The sequence below is a fragment of the Zea mays genome, chromosome 3, assembly GCF_902167145.1.
Source record: "Zea mays cultivar B73 chromosome 3, Zm-B73-REFERENCE-NAM-5.0, whole genome shotgun sequence".
In the NCBI taxonomy this organism is placed as follows: Eukaryota; Viridiplantae; Streptophyta; class Magnoliopsida; order Poales; family Poaceae; genus Zea; species Zea mays.
Window position 1 is genome coordinate 230945355 of NC_050098.1, and position 16963 is coordinate 230962317.

General features: G+C 40.7%; 1 protein-coding gene and 1 pseudogene across 2 annotated transcripts; one reads left to right on the forward strand and one right to left on the reverse strand.

The window, feature by feature from the left end:
• The first annotated feature begins 6453 nt into the window (after positions 1-6453).
• LOC100272882 (uncharacterized) lies at positions 6454-13262 on the forward strand. 2 transcript variants are annotated; one of them, XM_008674159.4, is made up of 8 exons: positions 6454-6762; positions 6934-6965; positions 7267-7367; positions 7453-7525; positions 7669-7700; positions 11467-11557; positions 11959-12070; positions 12662-13238. In XM_008674159.4, exons 1-8 carry the CDS (start codon positions 6670-6672, stop codon positions 12992-12994), a joined length of 867 nt encoding a protein of 288 aa, XP_008672381.1. In that variant the 5' UTR covers positions 6454-6669; the 3' UTR covers positions 12995-13238. The 2 variants fall into 2 exon arrangements, with proteins under 2 accessions (XP_008672381.1, NP_001140807.1); NM_001147335.1 differs by having other exon boundaries at positions 6559-6762; positions 12659-13262.
• A 1606-nt stretch (positions 13263-14868) lies between these two features.
• On the reverse strand, positions 14869-15043 carry LOC111591239 (uncharacterized; annotated as a pseudogene).
• Positions 15044-16963: the final 1920 nt, after the last annotated feature.

Consider the following 16963-nt stretch of genomic DNA (forward strand, 5'->3'; position numbering starts at 1 on the left):
CTTTAAGCTCCTTGACAATAGAATTACTTCACCCAGTTTAAACAAAGATGTAAAAATGAATGTTTGAGAAGTTAAACTAGGTATGAAGCAGGGTTAATGCATGAACATGCTTTCTCTTCCTTTTAAACATGATATGCAATTAATGTAGGAAGATTTTAGGTACATGTATGAATGGGATGGAGTAGTTTTACCCTTTTGTACCTTCACATAGAGATGCTCTCTTCATTGTGCTTGTCCTTAGTCTTATTGAATTTGCCTAAGACCTGTACTCAAGACAATGTATGGAAATATTTTGCACAAGAGAGAGTTCTACAACTAGTGATCCTTTTCTAAGTCATTGTTTTGCATGTATCAAAATGGATCACAAATTGCATAAATGTAACATGAATTCTCTTTTTAACTTAGTGCATATCAAGAGAGATGTCAATTGAAATTAATTGAATTAAATTTAAATTACATGAGGCACTAAGAAGTATAAGTGATAACTGAAGTTATTCAATGATCAAACAACAGATGTGATCAAAAGAACAACATAGGCATTGGATTTTCAATCACGCTCAAAAATGGGAGAATCCAATAAACATGCTACTTTAACAGTGAAAGCTACAATCTTTGATAAAGGAGACATTATTTTACCAAGTTGAATTGAAGTGTAGTAGCATGCCTTATGAGAAACTTGTTCCCATATACGAGACTATATGAGATTACTAAGATAACTTGCTAGTCTCAATATAATCAAGATATAGAAATAGGCTCCCCCTAGATATGCATCAAGAATGAAAGAAATGGGTGAATGCACCCACTAATAAAGGCAAATAGGGAGAAGCACTATTTATCTTGATCAAGGCTTAAAAGATTCGCAATACACAATTTATGCCTGGTATTCTCACAATGAAAAAGATTTAGAATACTCACAACCACACCATTGATGTTTTGAAAATCTCATTGTCCAAGTAGGTGTTGTTGCACTTGATGTCTTTCTCTTTCATGTTAGTGTCCTCCTTTTGTAGTTGTTTCTTTTTCCTTCCACACTTATTGAAAATACTTAAGAGAGATGTTAATAGCACAAGGGAGTATATGATGAATGATGATTTCTTTTAGATAGGAAATAAAAACAATTCAACATCCATGAGTCATGTGGACATGAAGTAAACTTCTTAACATTAGTGCACATCAAAAGAAATATGCACTCTTTAATCATTTTGATTAATCACAGGAAATTTACTTCTTCATATTGAATTTATTAATCATTACTCGGAAGCAAATCAATATGAGAACAAATATAGCAAAGGCATGAAATAGATTCTAATGGACAAGCGCATTTTATTAGAATGAGATTGAATGCACATCTATCCGAGTTTGGTCCAATAAAGAATCTATTCTTTACATAGGTAGAATATGATATATTAGAGTAAACAACCATTGATGGGAACTATATTTGATTGAGAGGATGAGTTCCCATACCTTTGCTTTTACCTTTCTTCGTTTGGGTGAAGAGCAACCCTTTGAGGCTTGTGGCTTTAAACTTGCACTTACTCTCTTATAGATTTTCATAAGTGAGCTCAAGAGAAATGTTAATAGCAACACAAGCACTAGTTTCCCTTTTGTAATCAATTTTGATGAGGAATGAAAAGCGGATTACCAAAGCATGGAAACTTTATAATATGAACTAGATTATTCCTTAAAGTATGCTTTAGTTTTAAACTTATGGAACAAGCATAGTTAGTTCTTTAAGATTACGGGAATAAATCTAATTCATAACATGGAGAGCGATAAAAGTAGAAGAATCACATCCAATATAAGAAAGAAGCAAAACAACATAAATTATTGGATTGACTTTTCTTTTTATGTTAGATTACGCATCTCCATAGAGAAACATATTAGTGAGACTACATGGGTTACTTAGATACAAGCATTAGTCTCACTATTCTAGTTATAGAGAGAATGTTCCTTTTGTAGATGTCGTAGGGATTTGAATTCCTTACATGACATCTTATTCTTTTTAGGAACATGGAACATCTCTCTATATCTAGAGTCATGGCAATAACAAGATAATAAGCGGAAAATCATGCCATGAGTTGCTCAATAATTTAAAACATGTAGATTGCCATAGTATAGGAATGATGAATATACAATCTACCATATGAGAGGAATTCCTTCAAAGAATGGTGACATAATTTAAGATATTTGTACTTAAAAGCATAAATGTTACCATCCTTTGACTTTCCTCCATGTTGTAGGTCTTGACTTTTCGGCATAGGATTAATTCTTTATTTCCTACAACATCAAGATCTTCCCGAGATGATATGAGTTTTTAGACATAATAATTTGAAATAACCTTGGGTCAATTTTGGATATGTAGATCATTGTAGATTGATAGCTTGAGTTAATAAGAATTGAATTGACTCTTTCAAGCACCCCAAGGCTTCATATCATCTCTTTTTCCTGCAAAGCTTGTCAAGCATATTTTGGTACCCATCTCTTGATGGGTCCATCAAGGTTAGTTAACAAAGATCTAGGAACCCAAGAGTCCTTTGTGTTAGCACTAGGTAAACTCATTACCTTTCTAGCACAAGTTGCAATTTTGGGTTGCCTAGTTACATGAGAATTAATTGACAAGCTAGGAGTGGGATTGTTACCAATAGAACAATCCTTGCATTGATGTCCCTTCTTTCGGCATATGTAGCAAAGGCGATCTTCAAGTCTTGAAGATTTCTTCCTTCCTTGTTTCTTGCTTGCTACATGGTTAGTAAACATTTTCTTTTCTAGCCCTATGCCTTTTTGTTTCAAATGAGGACAAGATTTAATAAAGTGTCCCTTCTTTGAACATTTAAAACAAAGTTTATCATCCTTGTTAATAATCAAGCCATTTTTAATATAGGGACATGATCTAATCAAATGCCCCTTTTCAAAGCATTCACTACACTTCTTATTTCTATTTGCATGAAGTGTGACTTGATTATTACCTTGGATGTTACCTTTTATGGAGGCATGGTTGAGGCTTTTGGAGGCGGTATTGATTTTCTTCTTTTGCTTTCTCCTCTTGGCAATCCTCAAGTCCTTGACATTTTCTTCAATGGATTTAGTGCATGCCACGGTTGTTCCCGTCTCAAGCTTCTTCACCATGTGATCACAGTTATCTTGAGAAGGTTGAACAATGCATTTCCCTTTTAGTTGTGTCAAGCTCCTTATTAGCCTCTCATTTTCTTCTTTGAGCTTTTGATATGTATCATCTTTTGTTCCTGCAAATTCTAGCTCAAAGGAAGATTTGCTTGTCGACGGACAACAAGCATTAGCACATGGTAATGTAGTTTCAATTTGAATACATGTGCATGAGTGAGGTTGTTGAGATTTTAAGTTTTCTATCACAACCTCATGAGCTACATTTAATATGATATGATCATCCATAAGATTTTCATGAGAGCTTATAAGCATATCATATTTATCTTGAAAAGCTAGATTTTCAACTTTTAGCTTTTCTACTTGGTCCTTAAGCAAGGTATTCCTATTTACTAATTGAGCGATACAATGTAAAGCGTTATCTTGCTCAATTGAAACAGTTTCATACCTTTGGACCAAATCAACATGAGAGCATTTTAGCTCCTCATGTTCTTTAGTCAACTCGTCAAAGTATCACATTTTGATGGAGAGAATATCTTCTAGCATTTGACGAGCTTTGCTTTCCTCTTTCGCTCTTTCTAGAAGTTTGAGCATGACCGCCTTATCTTCTTGGCTTAGGCGAGCGTAGAGTTGCACGGAGCTTCCTTCTTCCTCCTCACCCTCATTTGTGCTTCCGCTATCATTTTCATTAGCCACACAACACATGTGGGAATTGAAATGGGAAGGCAAACCTTTTGGAGAGGTGGATTCATCGTTTGGTCTCCATCAGTCATTTTCTTCTTCCTTGCAAGGGTTAGTATCACAAATACTAAAGGAAGTAGAAGTACAAAATGAACTATCATATTTGGACTCATCAAATTTATTTTTAATTCTAGTCCAAATATCATGCGCATTAGGAATGTGTTCATCATAATTTGTAATGAAGGCATGATAATCTTCTTTGCTAAGAGAATTACCTAAGATGTCAATAGCTAGATGATTTAAGCGTATACATATTTGATCTTCCTCGGAAGCATCATAATCAGAGGGAATGATGCTCTTGTCTATAATTTGTTCTAATCGAGGATCTAGAGTTCTAAAAGCATTTAGTACACTAGATGACCATGAATCATAGTTAGAACAATCGGAAAATAATATCTCAAGAGTTACCTCCTTCCGAGTTGTGTTCTTGTTCTTTTGGGATCTTCGTTGAGCCATCACTTCAAGTTGTTAGACTCAATATGAAGTGCCTAGCTCCGATACCAATTGAAAGTCGCCTAGAGGGGGGTGAATAGGCGGAACCTAAAAATTAAAACTTTATCCCCCAACTAGATCCCTTGATTAGTGGTTAGAACAAGATATATAATAATCAGAGTATAAAAACTAAGTCCTTGCTTGTAAAGAGTATTGCTTTCAAATAATGCAAAATTGATAAATCAATACTAATAATAAGTCTATGAGAATAAAGCAAGAAGGCTTAGATGAGAAGAGAAATGCCACAAGTTCTTTCTTGCAATGTGTTGCTTCACTAAATGAGAATTTAACTTAAAGCAACACCAAATGAGGTTAGCAAAGAACAGTGCAAGAAAAACTTAGAGTGAGGGAAAACAAACAAATCTCAAGCAATAAACACAATGGACACAGGTGATTTGTTTTACCGAGGTTCAACCCTCGAAGGCCTAGTCCCCGTTGAGGAGTCCACTAAGGACGGGTCTTTTTCAACCCTTTCCTTCTCTCCACCGATCACTCAAGATCGGCGAGCTCTTCTTCTTCTCAAGGATCACTCTCGGTCCCACAAGGACCACCACACTCTTTGGTGTCTCTTGCTAGCTTTTACAAGCCTCCAACACTTTGGAAGAAGTTCAATGGGAGTCAAAACTCCACACACAAATGAACACAAAGATGTAGTACACACTATCTCTCAATGAATCTCACAAGGCACTAGTGCTAAACTCAAATGAGTAGCTCTCTTTTGCTTACTCTCTCTTTTGTGGCACTTGCGTTGGTTGTAGTGGTCTAAATCTTGTGTATAGGATGGATCAATGAATATATGTGGTTGGGAGGGCTTGAGTATGTCAACTAGATGACTTGGAATGTTGCTTGGGCTCCCACACTTTGAAGTGGCCGGTTGGGGTGGTATTTATAGCCACCAACCAAAATCTAGCCGTTGGTGAAGTGTGCTGGCGAAGGGCGCACCGGACAGTTCGGTGCGCCACCGGACAGTGTCCGGTGCGCCGCCACGTCATCCTGCCGTTAGGTCTTGAAGCTGGTCGACCGTTGGAGGCTCTGTCCTCATGTGGCACCGGACAGTCCGGTGTCGCACCGGACAGTCCGGTGCCCCTCTGACCGTTGCTCTGACTTCTGCCGCATTACTGTTTACTTTGCAGAGTCGACCGTTACGCGCAGATAGCCGTTGCTCCGCTGGTGCACCGGACAGTCCGGTGGCACACCGGACAGTTCGGTGAATTATAGCGGAGATGCGCCTGGAAAACCCGAAGGTGAAGAGTTTGAGCTGAAGCACCCTGGTGCACCGGACACTGTCCGGTGCGCCAGACCAGGGCAGCCTTTGGTTCCCCTTTTTGCTCCTTCCTCTTGAGACCTAACTTGTTCTTTTGATTGGTTTGTGTTGAACCTTTGGCACCTGTAGAATATATAATCTTGAACAAATTAGTTAGTCCAATTATTTGTGTTGGTCAATTCAACCACCAAAATCAATTAGGAAAATGTTTGACCCTATTTTCCTTTCAGGTACCCCTAATTATGGTCCCCGACAATCTTTAAGTCGGTTCGATCCTTCATCTTCGGGTACGCTATAACACCGAAGCTTCATGAGTGGTAGCTTCGGCATCACGTATAAGCAGCTTTTGCCGAAGCTGTTTCTCCTTGCAGAACCTTCGGCGATGAAGCATGGTCCCAACACTTCCCCTCCTGCTCTACGAAACATTGGAAGTGGAGGAGTCGAGGGATGAGGGTATCTGATTTGCTGCCTATGGTACCCGTGCGTTTATAAAAAATATTATGCGAAGGCAGGAGACAATCAATAAAAAATATTAAGAATGTTTTTGCTGGATAATTTACGTGGGTATTACTGTGATCCGTCGCAACATACAGATAACCGACTAGTAATTTTTATTGTGCAACTCATGAGTCCAGTCGAGCCGGCTCACAAGCCGGTATAAGCGGGTATCGAGCGGAACCAAGGCTCCTTGAGGCCTTGTTCGTTTGTGTCGAATTGCCCCCGGAATTATTCCAGCTAATCAAAGTTTATATAAATTAGAGAAACAATACAGTTAGAAATCATTCTAACCCACCAATTCGGAATAAACGAACAAAGCTTGAGTAGGCGAGCGGAGTTTGGTCATTTAGCGAGCCGTCGGCTCGGCTCGTTTCGTCTCTTCTGGTGCGACGACCTGATTCACTACTCCGCTACGCCGCATTCGGATCCGGCCCTGAGCCTTTCCCGATCCCGCCCGCTTCCCTGCACCGCTCGGCACGATCCGCCCCCGCTCCCCGCTCCCGGCTCCACGACCGGTCCGCCGTCGAGCTCCCGGCGCTTCTGCGGCCGGCGCCATGGCGACCGGCGGCGGCAACGAGCAGCCGCCAGCGGAGGCCGAGCCGCTGGAGCTCGTGCTGTTCCAGGTCGCCGAGTGCTACGTCTACCTGGTTCGCCCCCCTTGCCTTGCATCCGACACTTCGTGTTCTTTTCTTTCTGTTTCACAAATAGTTGTAGTTGTAGTGTAGTAGTATCCTGTGCTCTGCCCATGCCAGCACTCTGCAGGTTTGGGCGACAAAGTTCTCTGAAGCGTGCTAATTAGGTTGTGGGTTTATGCGCAGATACCACCGAGGAAAACGTCTGCCTCCTACAGGTGCACTTCTTGTCTCACAAAGGATGTGGTAGTCGATTCCCTAGGATATGTAATGCAATTTTTTATGCCTAGATCGGTAGATCCTGGGTGGATAAAGCTGACACAGTTAGGAGTGGCTGTCAGTGCTATGAGCTAATCGATCTTTTCACATATGCTTAGTTGCTTCCCCACATTTGCTCAGAGACCATTGGAGTGGTTCATTTCATGATTGCACTCATTCCCTCCTGATTCAGTACAAGTTGGGATTAATTTGTTCCTTGAAAATAAGTCAGTAACCGATTAAACTCGTGGTAAAATCCAGGGCGGATGAGTGGAACGTCAACAAATGGGCATGGGAAGGGGCGCTTAAGGTTGTCAGCAAGGGAGAGGAATGCATCATTAAACTGGAAGATAAAAAAACAGGTATTATAGCCATTTTAGTGCTTTTGGTCAATTTCCTTTTTATTCATCACAATATTGAATTATTGATTCAGTGGATGTGTTTTAGGGGAGCTTTATGCTAGGGCATTTCTCAGAGAGGGTGAACCACATCCGGTGGAACCTGTAATTGACAGTAGCAGGTCTGTATCTAGGGCTGCCATAAAATATAATCTGGTCCTACAATTATATATGTGCCTTTGTATTTTTCACTATCCATTAGAAAACTACTCGAAGATTATAAGAGCCTGACATGATTCTTGCTGTTTGAATATTTTTCTTGCAGATATTTTGTACTACGTGTTGAAGAGAATATAGGTGATGACTGTCTTTCTATCGTTTTCTCGAACGCAGAGAGAGCTGTGCCATTTCATTAATATAGAAGAAAAAAGTTTGTTAGTTCACAGGCCCTAAGCCCATTAATATTAACAATACATCATATGCACCACAGGCATAGCATAAACGACCCACTTAGGTACTACCCAAAGAAAACTATGTACAATTGATAGGATCTAGGATCCTACCATGACTGCGTAGGTTGTACGGGTAGAATTTTGATGGTTGGGTTTGTACCCCTGGTGGAGCATAGGAGCCATGGTCGTGCACAGGAAGTAGGCGAGCAAGAGAGATATGGGAGATGGTCTTTGAGGCCAGACAAGATAATTGCGTTGCTTGATTAGATTGATAAATCTCCTATCTTTATATTGAGAGGCTTATTTAATCGCGAAGCCAACAATGCTTATATTTTTATAAAAATCTCCTAACAAGAATCAATCATGATCCTATTTTTATATTTATGGTAACAATACAAAATATCTAAAGAAAGAAAATTCTAGGCATTTTGCCCCTAACTCCCCGTGTGGCCTAGCCACTAGCACAACCCCGACCCCTATAGGTGATGTTGGTCATAACATCTTTCCCTGCCTCTTTAAACATCTCGTACTCGAGTTGGATGTCGAGGTAAAGGTCCTTGAATTGTTGAAGCGACTCCCAAATGGTGCCGTTGCAGGGCAGGTCACACCACTAAACGCAGACGTTCAAGCGCCAAGGCGTAGTTGGGCGTGCAACACACGCTTTGGCGCATACAATAGTCGATCGTTTTGTACGGGCGACATGTGCGGTGGATTCATCTGAGGTTCCCTGCGGAATGGCTTGAGCAGCCCACATGTAACGTGTTGTGGAGACAAGCACCCTCTAGAAGCTAAAGGTGATAGGTTACCCACTCAACACGCTCCAGCACCTGGAAGGGGCTGACATAGCGTGGCACGAGCTTGCCCTTGCCCTTCATGAAGTGTTTCCACTTCTTGCTATTCTTCTAGACCATCATCACATGATTAGAGTTCTTTCTATTGCTCTTCTCAGCTGTCTTAAACATCCTATGCAACTCGTGAAGGTCTTCACCATGCTATTCACGTGAAAGTTCAAAATGAATGCCTTATATAGCGTGAAGGGAGAGACCGAAGGATCACATCCGTAGCTAGCTCATCAATAAGAGCGAAATCAAGCTGTCAAGGAACGTAACCCATCATCCCGATTACATGAGGGCTGACTGGACTTCCTTTCAGTTAGCTTGCATGTAAATAAAAAAAACTCAACCTATTGGAGGTAAGACAACCATCGGACATTCTATTAAGAAGAAGACTTCACACAGGTCGAGAAAAACCCTGAACCCCTGCCTCACCCATACACAACGACATCGTAGCCCATGTGAGAACGACCACGATCGGGACCAGGCTTTAGACCTGTGCTTTGGCGTGGGACAGACGAGGGGATTTTTTTAACCACATCCTGAAATTTGCTCCCACAGGGAGTAGAACCTAGGATCTGAGGGGTGCTACTCAGACCGCCTAACCAACTCAGCTAGAGGCCCTTTCGCCTTGCATGAAAATAGGGACATGGATATCTCATATCTTTCCACCCTTGCTTGGTTCATGAACATACCATGTGACCACGTGGGCATTCGCATACTCATATTGCTTGTGAAGCTCAGAGGACATGGTTGTAAGCATGAGACAACTAACATCCAGGGAGTCATTCGTGTGCTACTCATAAGCACTTCAGCCATCATAACTTTTATTCTCCTTTGACTCATTAGGATAGGGAGTCTCAAGAATATATTTCTTTTTCCCTTATTTGAAAACAACTCTCAAGTTACGGTACCAATCAATAAAATTTGTTCTAGTGATTTTTTTGTCAACGATCGATCACAAATTTAAACCGGTAAAGCATTAGGTGCCATCACTATAATAAATAAAAAGCAAAGTTTAGCACTATGTTTACTTCAACCTCTTATTAAACAATTTAATAAAATATTCCTCCCACTATATGTTTTGCAATTGTCTTTCCTTTGACGACATATAGTGGACAAGATCTGTGTTCACTAAGTTCTAGTGAGCTTTGACATCATGACTAGAAACATAATGACATAGGTAAGCAACATTTGCTAATCACATCCTATGTGACTTTTGTTTGTTGGGTGGCATCCAATACCCTGGGTCCCAACATTATGTCAAAGGCTCAAATCTGATTTGATAGCCTCGTTAAGCAAACCAACACTATATATACAGATACCCGACATCCACCCTACTAGATCAAAACAATTGATGGCACTCTGATTTGGCAGACCTACCAAACATTGATTAGAATTTAGAATCTTTATAGGCGCACCGATTGGAAGGGCATCAAAGTGAACTCTTAATTTTTTCTGAGAGAAGCTATTCTATCACATTTAATACATGGACAAATAGTACGACATGAAAATAAAACATTACATATAGTCATTAAATACGAGATAATGTGGCCCTTTGTCATGGTGTTCTTCATCACCAAGTCCCATTCGTGGTTGTTATATTTTGGTCGCAACACCTACAATGTAGGGCGCCCGCGCAGATGAGAAAGGTGCCCCCTCTGAAAACTTTGGCAACGAGGATGGTGAGGGAGGGAAGCTGATTTGGTGGATGGGAAGAGGGCGGATGGGGCAACAGTGGTTTTTGTGGTGTGCAGGAGAGTGACAGGCAGCACGACATGCAGGGTGGAGGGTGGCATAGCAGTGGTGGTGAAGGACAGGAACGTCGTCGCCCCGTACTTTGGCATCCCATAGGGGAAACCCTTGTGCAAACGCCTGCTGGTGCTCTTGGGATGACATGCGGGTGGTGAAATTGGCTAGCTACGTGGCGATGTCCTCCAAGACTTTCATCGTGGCGTCGACGACCGACGATGGTGGGGTCGGTGGCTACTTCTTGGAGCCATCGTCACCCGACATTTCTAATACCAGATTGATAGGATCTAGGATTATACCGTGACTGTAGGTTGTACGGGTAGGAGATTGATGGTCGGGACGTGTTCATGTGTACCCCTAGCAGTGGATAGGAGCTGTGGTCGCGCACAGGGAGCAAGCGAGCGGGGGAGATAGACGTGGGAGATTACCCTTTAGGTCAGGCAAGATAATTGTTTTGATTAGATTGATACACCTTCTCTCCTTATAGAGAGAGGCTTACTTGATCCCTAAGCAAGCAATCTTTAATTTAATGGAAACCTCCTAACAAGAATCAATCATGATTCTATTTTTTATGAAAACAATGCAAAATATCTAAGGAAAATCTTGAGTATTTCGCCCCTAACTGCACGCGTGGCCTAGCCATTGACGCGGCTCCAGTGCCTATAGGTGACGCCGGTCATAACAACAATACTCAAGAGATTCATTGCTTCAGCTGCACACCATATGGATCCTTCATTCCCTGCAGCTTGTAAAACCTTGTTTAGTTTAGGAAACACTCCATTGATAAAACTAGACCAATCCTAAAAGGAATAGGTGGCTTTATTATATCAGTATTAAGAAGAAAATAAGCACTCAAATTCACCTCTAGGACTTGAACCTAAGTGTTGTGGGCGTTCACACCCTCAACCAGCTAGGCTCAGCTTCCTTGTCTCTTTCGTGGGCTCTATGATATTACTTATTCCATAATATTGTGCTCAGTGGTTAGCGTTGAGTCATGGCACTTGGCACTTAATTTGAATTGGTGTGGCCACTTCAGTCTCATGCTGGGTAATATATTAGCATAACAAATCTTACCATGAACTTCAGATGGGCGTCAGCGCCATGCTTTCATAGGTTTAGGCTTCCGGGAAAGACCTGAAGCATATGACTTCCAAGCTGCCCTACATGATCATATGAAGTATCCTTCTGTTCATCAAACATGTTATGAATCTCATAATTTGCAAAATTACGTGTTTTTCCGTGTGTGATTCCTCAATGACTAGTTCTATATGTGGAATTCTATTTGATATGGCCATTTGCTATTGATTTTCGATTAGCAATGGTGGTAGTACATAGTAGAATGTAGATTGTTGTCTGGGACCTTTCAACATCTGATTATTTGATCCTCTACCCATGCCAGATCTTAGTTTATTTGGCAAGTGTGTTTTAACGTGAGTTCTATGAAATATTTCTAAGTTTTTCGATAAGGAATCCAATTCATTTCCTGCGATCATCATTTTTGTGATTATCCTTCCAATATCTTCTTTACATGATGCACTGGTTTTCCTCTATGATTGTTTTTCTCTTACATTAGCAAAGATATTTAAACAAGAAGAAGGCGGCTGAAGAGATGATTCAGCATTATGAGAAGCAATCTTCAGTGGATTACAGCCTCAAAGAAGGGGAGACATTGGTTCTTCAGCTTAAAAATGTAAGTTTTCATCTAAATATTTTCTGGAAGGGAATGAAATCAGAGAGCCTGTTGATGAGAGATTGTCTTCTAAGATCTGCAGAACAAGAATAATGCATTTTGCTCCATAGTACCCTGGGTTGCTCAAGCAATGGCATGTGGTGCCCCATTAGGTGGATATGCTCATTGCATAGATAAACGGTTGGGTCATTGGATTCTTACCAATCTTTAAGTTTCTAGAAAAACATGGTCAATCTGTTCTGTGTTTATCTTGAATATTTTCATGTAAATGCACAGCTACTCCTAAACTGAACCTCATTTCCGTTTACACGTAGTTCCCATCTAGATTTCTCTTATGACATTTGAGCACCACATCCTTGCATCTCCATAGATATATTTGATTGCATAGGAACCTGAAAAAAATTGAGCGCTCCTGTACTGCACTGAAGGATATTTGCAGTGATGTGCCAGATTTTGCATAAATAAAGCGTTTGTTCATATTTGTTTTTGTGTAACATGTGCAGGCATCCCTCTCATTCAATTTTTATAGCTACATTTGTCTTTATGTAATGTTTCCTGAGTGTTTGACTTTGCTTTTATTCTGCGCAGAAGGAAACAGGCACCAAGACAAAATCGACATTTTTTGAGCAAGGCCTAAACAAGCTCTCCGTTAACGAAAAGACAAGCGCCAAGGAGGCCCCCGTCTCCCTTAAACTCCCACCACCACCACCTTCGCCTGTCTCACCGACGGATTCTGGAGTCGCTGCCTCGCCTTTCAAAGCAGAATTTCCTTCCCAAGAGCAACCACCTGCTGAACCCGTCAGCAGAACCAGCGCTCTCCCCTCCAAAGGCGAACCTGCTCCAGAGCTACCGGCTGCTGCAGAGAAGATGAAGGAGCAAGAATCCGTGGATGAAGACTTCGGGGACTTCCAGGCTGCCGGGTGATATCATGTATCTTGTACATACATCATGTTACCGAGACTTTTTTTCTTTCTTTCTTTCTATTTTTGGTTTTCAATCAGCTGTGGCTTCTGCCGGCACTCTGTTCCTGTATAGAGAGCTTCCATCTCATAACCTACATACAAATACATGGACAAACGTTGTACCCTTTTCTTCGAGTTTCCATCTCATAAGTCAACCTACGAGGGAGGAGGAAGAATGAAAGCAAGAGGAGCTACCTCCTCCATCCTTTGGGGGTGTTTGGTCCCTGATTAAAGTTAAGTTCATATCACATCAAATATATATTTAACTTCACGTGTAGCTAGTTTTATAACTAGACTATATTTAATGTCATATCATATTTAATATATATAATTATCATTCAAATATTTGATATGATATAAACAAGGTGAACGCTATAGATTCAGTTATCGACACAACTATCAGAAACAAACGTCGGACCAAAAAAATAAGCAATAATTAGATCTCCGTGTATTGTTATGGTTTCTATATATATCATATAGGTAGATCTTTTTAATGAAATAATTGTTCAAACACGTTTTAAACCTTTACAATGAGTAAATCTCTACTACTTATTAAGAGTGTTTGTAAGCAAAGTATTTTTTAAGTTTTAAGGTAAAACCATGGTATTGTAGAATACCATAGTATTTTTGATAAAATGTGTTTGGCTACATGATACAAAACTCTGTTTTGAATACTATGGTTTTGTAGATACTACGGTATTTTTAGAGTATCTAAAATTCCACTTCAACCCAAAGTTTTTGTCTATGACTAGCCTTGCACATGTACACTCGTTACCATAATTTGAGATACTTTGTCTCTAAACACGTAGTGCTAAAAGTGATGTAAAAATACTATGATTGTGTCATGACAAATTAAAACCGTAGTATTCCAAACCATGGTTTTGAAACACTTTACTTCCAAACACAAAACTTTTCCAGTTTTTTTTTTGTCAACGGCACTGAGGAGGTACATGCTTTGTTTCATGTTCCCTGCTGTTAGTATGTACCATTTCCCCTTAATCCATTGTATTGTTGCTACGTGATGTGCCTATTGCCCTGGTTCTTAGCTTCCACTGATGTTGTATAGTGTTGCCTTCTACCTTCCTTATGTTCCAACTCGGCGATTACATGTTAACTGCTTGTTTGAACTAATGTAACAAACAGGTAAAAGCACATTGCTAAGAAAGCATCCATTCTTCTGAACGCTAGTGCTTAATCATTTATTGAAACTAATTTGGAGTTGAAAATATTCAATCAATTTTTATAAACTTGATCGAGGCTTGAGAAAAGTTTGGCTTAGGAATATTGAAACTAATTTGGAGTTGAAAATACTCAATCAATTTTTATAAACTTGATCAAGGCTAGAGAAGTTTGGCTTAGGACCAAACTAGAATGACTTACGTATTGAAACAGAGATAGTATTTTCAGTGAGCAACAAAATGGAACCAACTTCAAAGGTCTGTGTGGTGGAGCAACATGCCTTCCTTTTTCTTTATCTTTTATTACATATTGTAGTAGTTTATTTTCAGAAGTTTCTGGGGTTCCACACAACGAACCTATCTATGTCACATGTTAATTCCGTCCTGGAGTTTTATCTTTTTTTATCCTGTATGTATTGATACCTACCTAATAATCGAATTGATTTAACAATTGCTTGCAGGTTGTGAGGTCCTCGATTGGTTGAGCGATTACAAGAACTGTTGCTGCAATGATCGCCAATATGTTGCCACCACCGTGATCTCGGCGTTGGTGCTCCTTCTCAACCACCCACCGCTCCTCACCCCGTCCCCGTTGGCAACCAACCCGCTCGGGATGCGCCCGCCGCGGATCAGTCGCAGCAACTAGCCCGCCTCGCGAGAATGGATCACGCACCCTGCTTTCTTCCTCGCCCCGCGCGAGTGTAAATGGCACCACCCATTGCCGAGTTAAAAATAAATTTAATATCAAAGTGAACATATAATTATATATCAAATATTAAATCGATAAGAACAAATATAACACTTTATCTTAACCAAAAGGCTGAGAAAGATATGGGTTGAAAATGCGTTCGGCTCTCTTCTTTATAGCTTGCTCGATCGCTCGTCCTTATTTAGCTAGCAAGCCAGATGTTACTATGTGGGAACGGTGTGCTACGTGTAGCTTCATATTATTTTAGGCTTGGGTGGTTTCACATAGCCCATTTATAAGGCTCATTTGTCCACGACTCCGCGCGACGACTGCGTGACCTTAACAACCCTGCCGCCCCGCTCGACTGTGCAGATCCTCAACAACTCTGCCGCTCACTTTTCATTTGCCCTATATTGCTTTATTAGAGCGGAGCGTCGGCCATGGCATGGTGAGCAGCGACCTCGCCTTCCCCCTCCTCCAGACAGCCATAGCAGGATTGAGCATTGGAGACCAGAGTCCTCTACTGTGGCTCTGGGCATGACCACGTTGTGTACCAGGAACACGTCCTCTATTGTGGCTCCACCCTCCTCGTAGACGAAGAATGATATCTATGTTTCAAACTACTTTTTTACTCCCGTGGCAACGTACGGGCACAGACCTAGTGAAAGCTATAAACCGCTTGCGACGATCGTGGCGACGTCATGCTCGTGTTCTCACGACTTTAGGCCTCACAAGCGTAGCGTGTGGCGGCGCCACGATGGGTGCCTACACCGTCGTCCCCCTTCTCAATCAAACAACTACAATCTCGAATAGAACCTAACTAATTCTAAATTTACCAAATCGAAAACCCATGCATCCTAATCGATGACTTGATAGCTCTGCTGCACTGGCACCTAGTAGCACTATTTACACAAGTTATCATCATGATTGCAACGCTGATCGCCTGCGTGGGCGTATCATTGGTGTATGGGTATACATACTAAATGGGTCAGGTATGTTGGGCGGCTTGTGGGCCTGCATGGTTTATCCAGTTGTCCATTGGGCCGGTGTTGCCCTGGTCCGATTACCGTGCTATCTCCGGGCTTTAGGTGCAGCACGTCGGGTTAGGTCTAGTATACATTTTTTTTCTTCATAAAACTATCTATATTATGCTTGGTTTAAACCCCAATTTTTGCATAATTTTATGAGCTTTTGTTGGATGTCAGAAATGTTTAGGACTAGTTTGGTACGACTTGTGTGTTACAAGTATATAAAGGTGGCAGTGTGGCTGGATGTCAGAAATGTTTAGGGCTACTCTGGCAGTCGTGATTATTTTAGTAGAGATTTGGCTAGACTTGTGGTAGCAGTGTAACTGTATGTTAGAAATGTTTAGAGCTAGCTTAGCAGCCGTGATTATTTTAGTAGAGATTTGGCTAGACTTGTGCGTTACAAGTACTAGAAAAAAGGCGCCCTATCGGGCGCTCTACCATGCAAATGTATATCAGACAAACGTATATCAGACGTTGCAAAATCACGTGTGAGTTTATATCAAAAAACACTTACCTCAATTTCTTTCCTTCACATTAAGATAATGTTTGTACAAAGGACTTCAGCCACCTCAATTTTTGAGAACCAAGCAGCTATAACCTGTAGTGCATCTAGTTGTGTGATAAAATGTTTTAACTACAATTACATATAGTCAGAACGACCTGAAGCTCTATTTACGGAAAATCCTTTCAGCTACACAAGTGCTCCTTGTGCTACTAAACATAATTTTCTACTGTCGACTTGAAGGACTTGAAGGCATGGTCTTTCAACCTGGAAAAGATTACGCATAATATATGGGCTTTGGTAGCTTTACAAAAAACAACGACATGTCCTTTCTTTTTCAAAAGATAACAATACATGATTGAAGAATGGTAGCAACAAATCTTTAGATATCATTATCCATGAATGGGACAATAACAATGTCACCAAAAAACTCAGCCTCTTTTTTCAGCTCCACATTAACCTCATTTCTGCCATGCTGCAGAAAAGAAAAATAATCAGCACAAGTCCAACAAAAATAAAAGTACTCAAGTTTGGT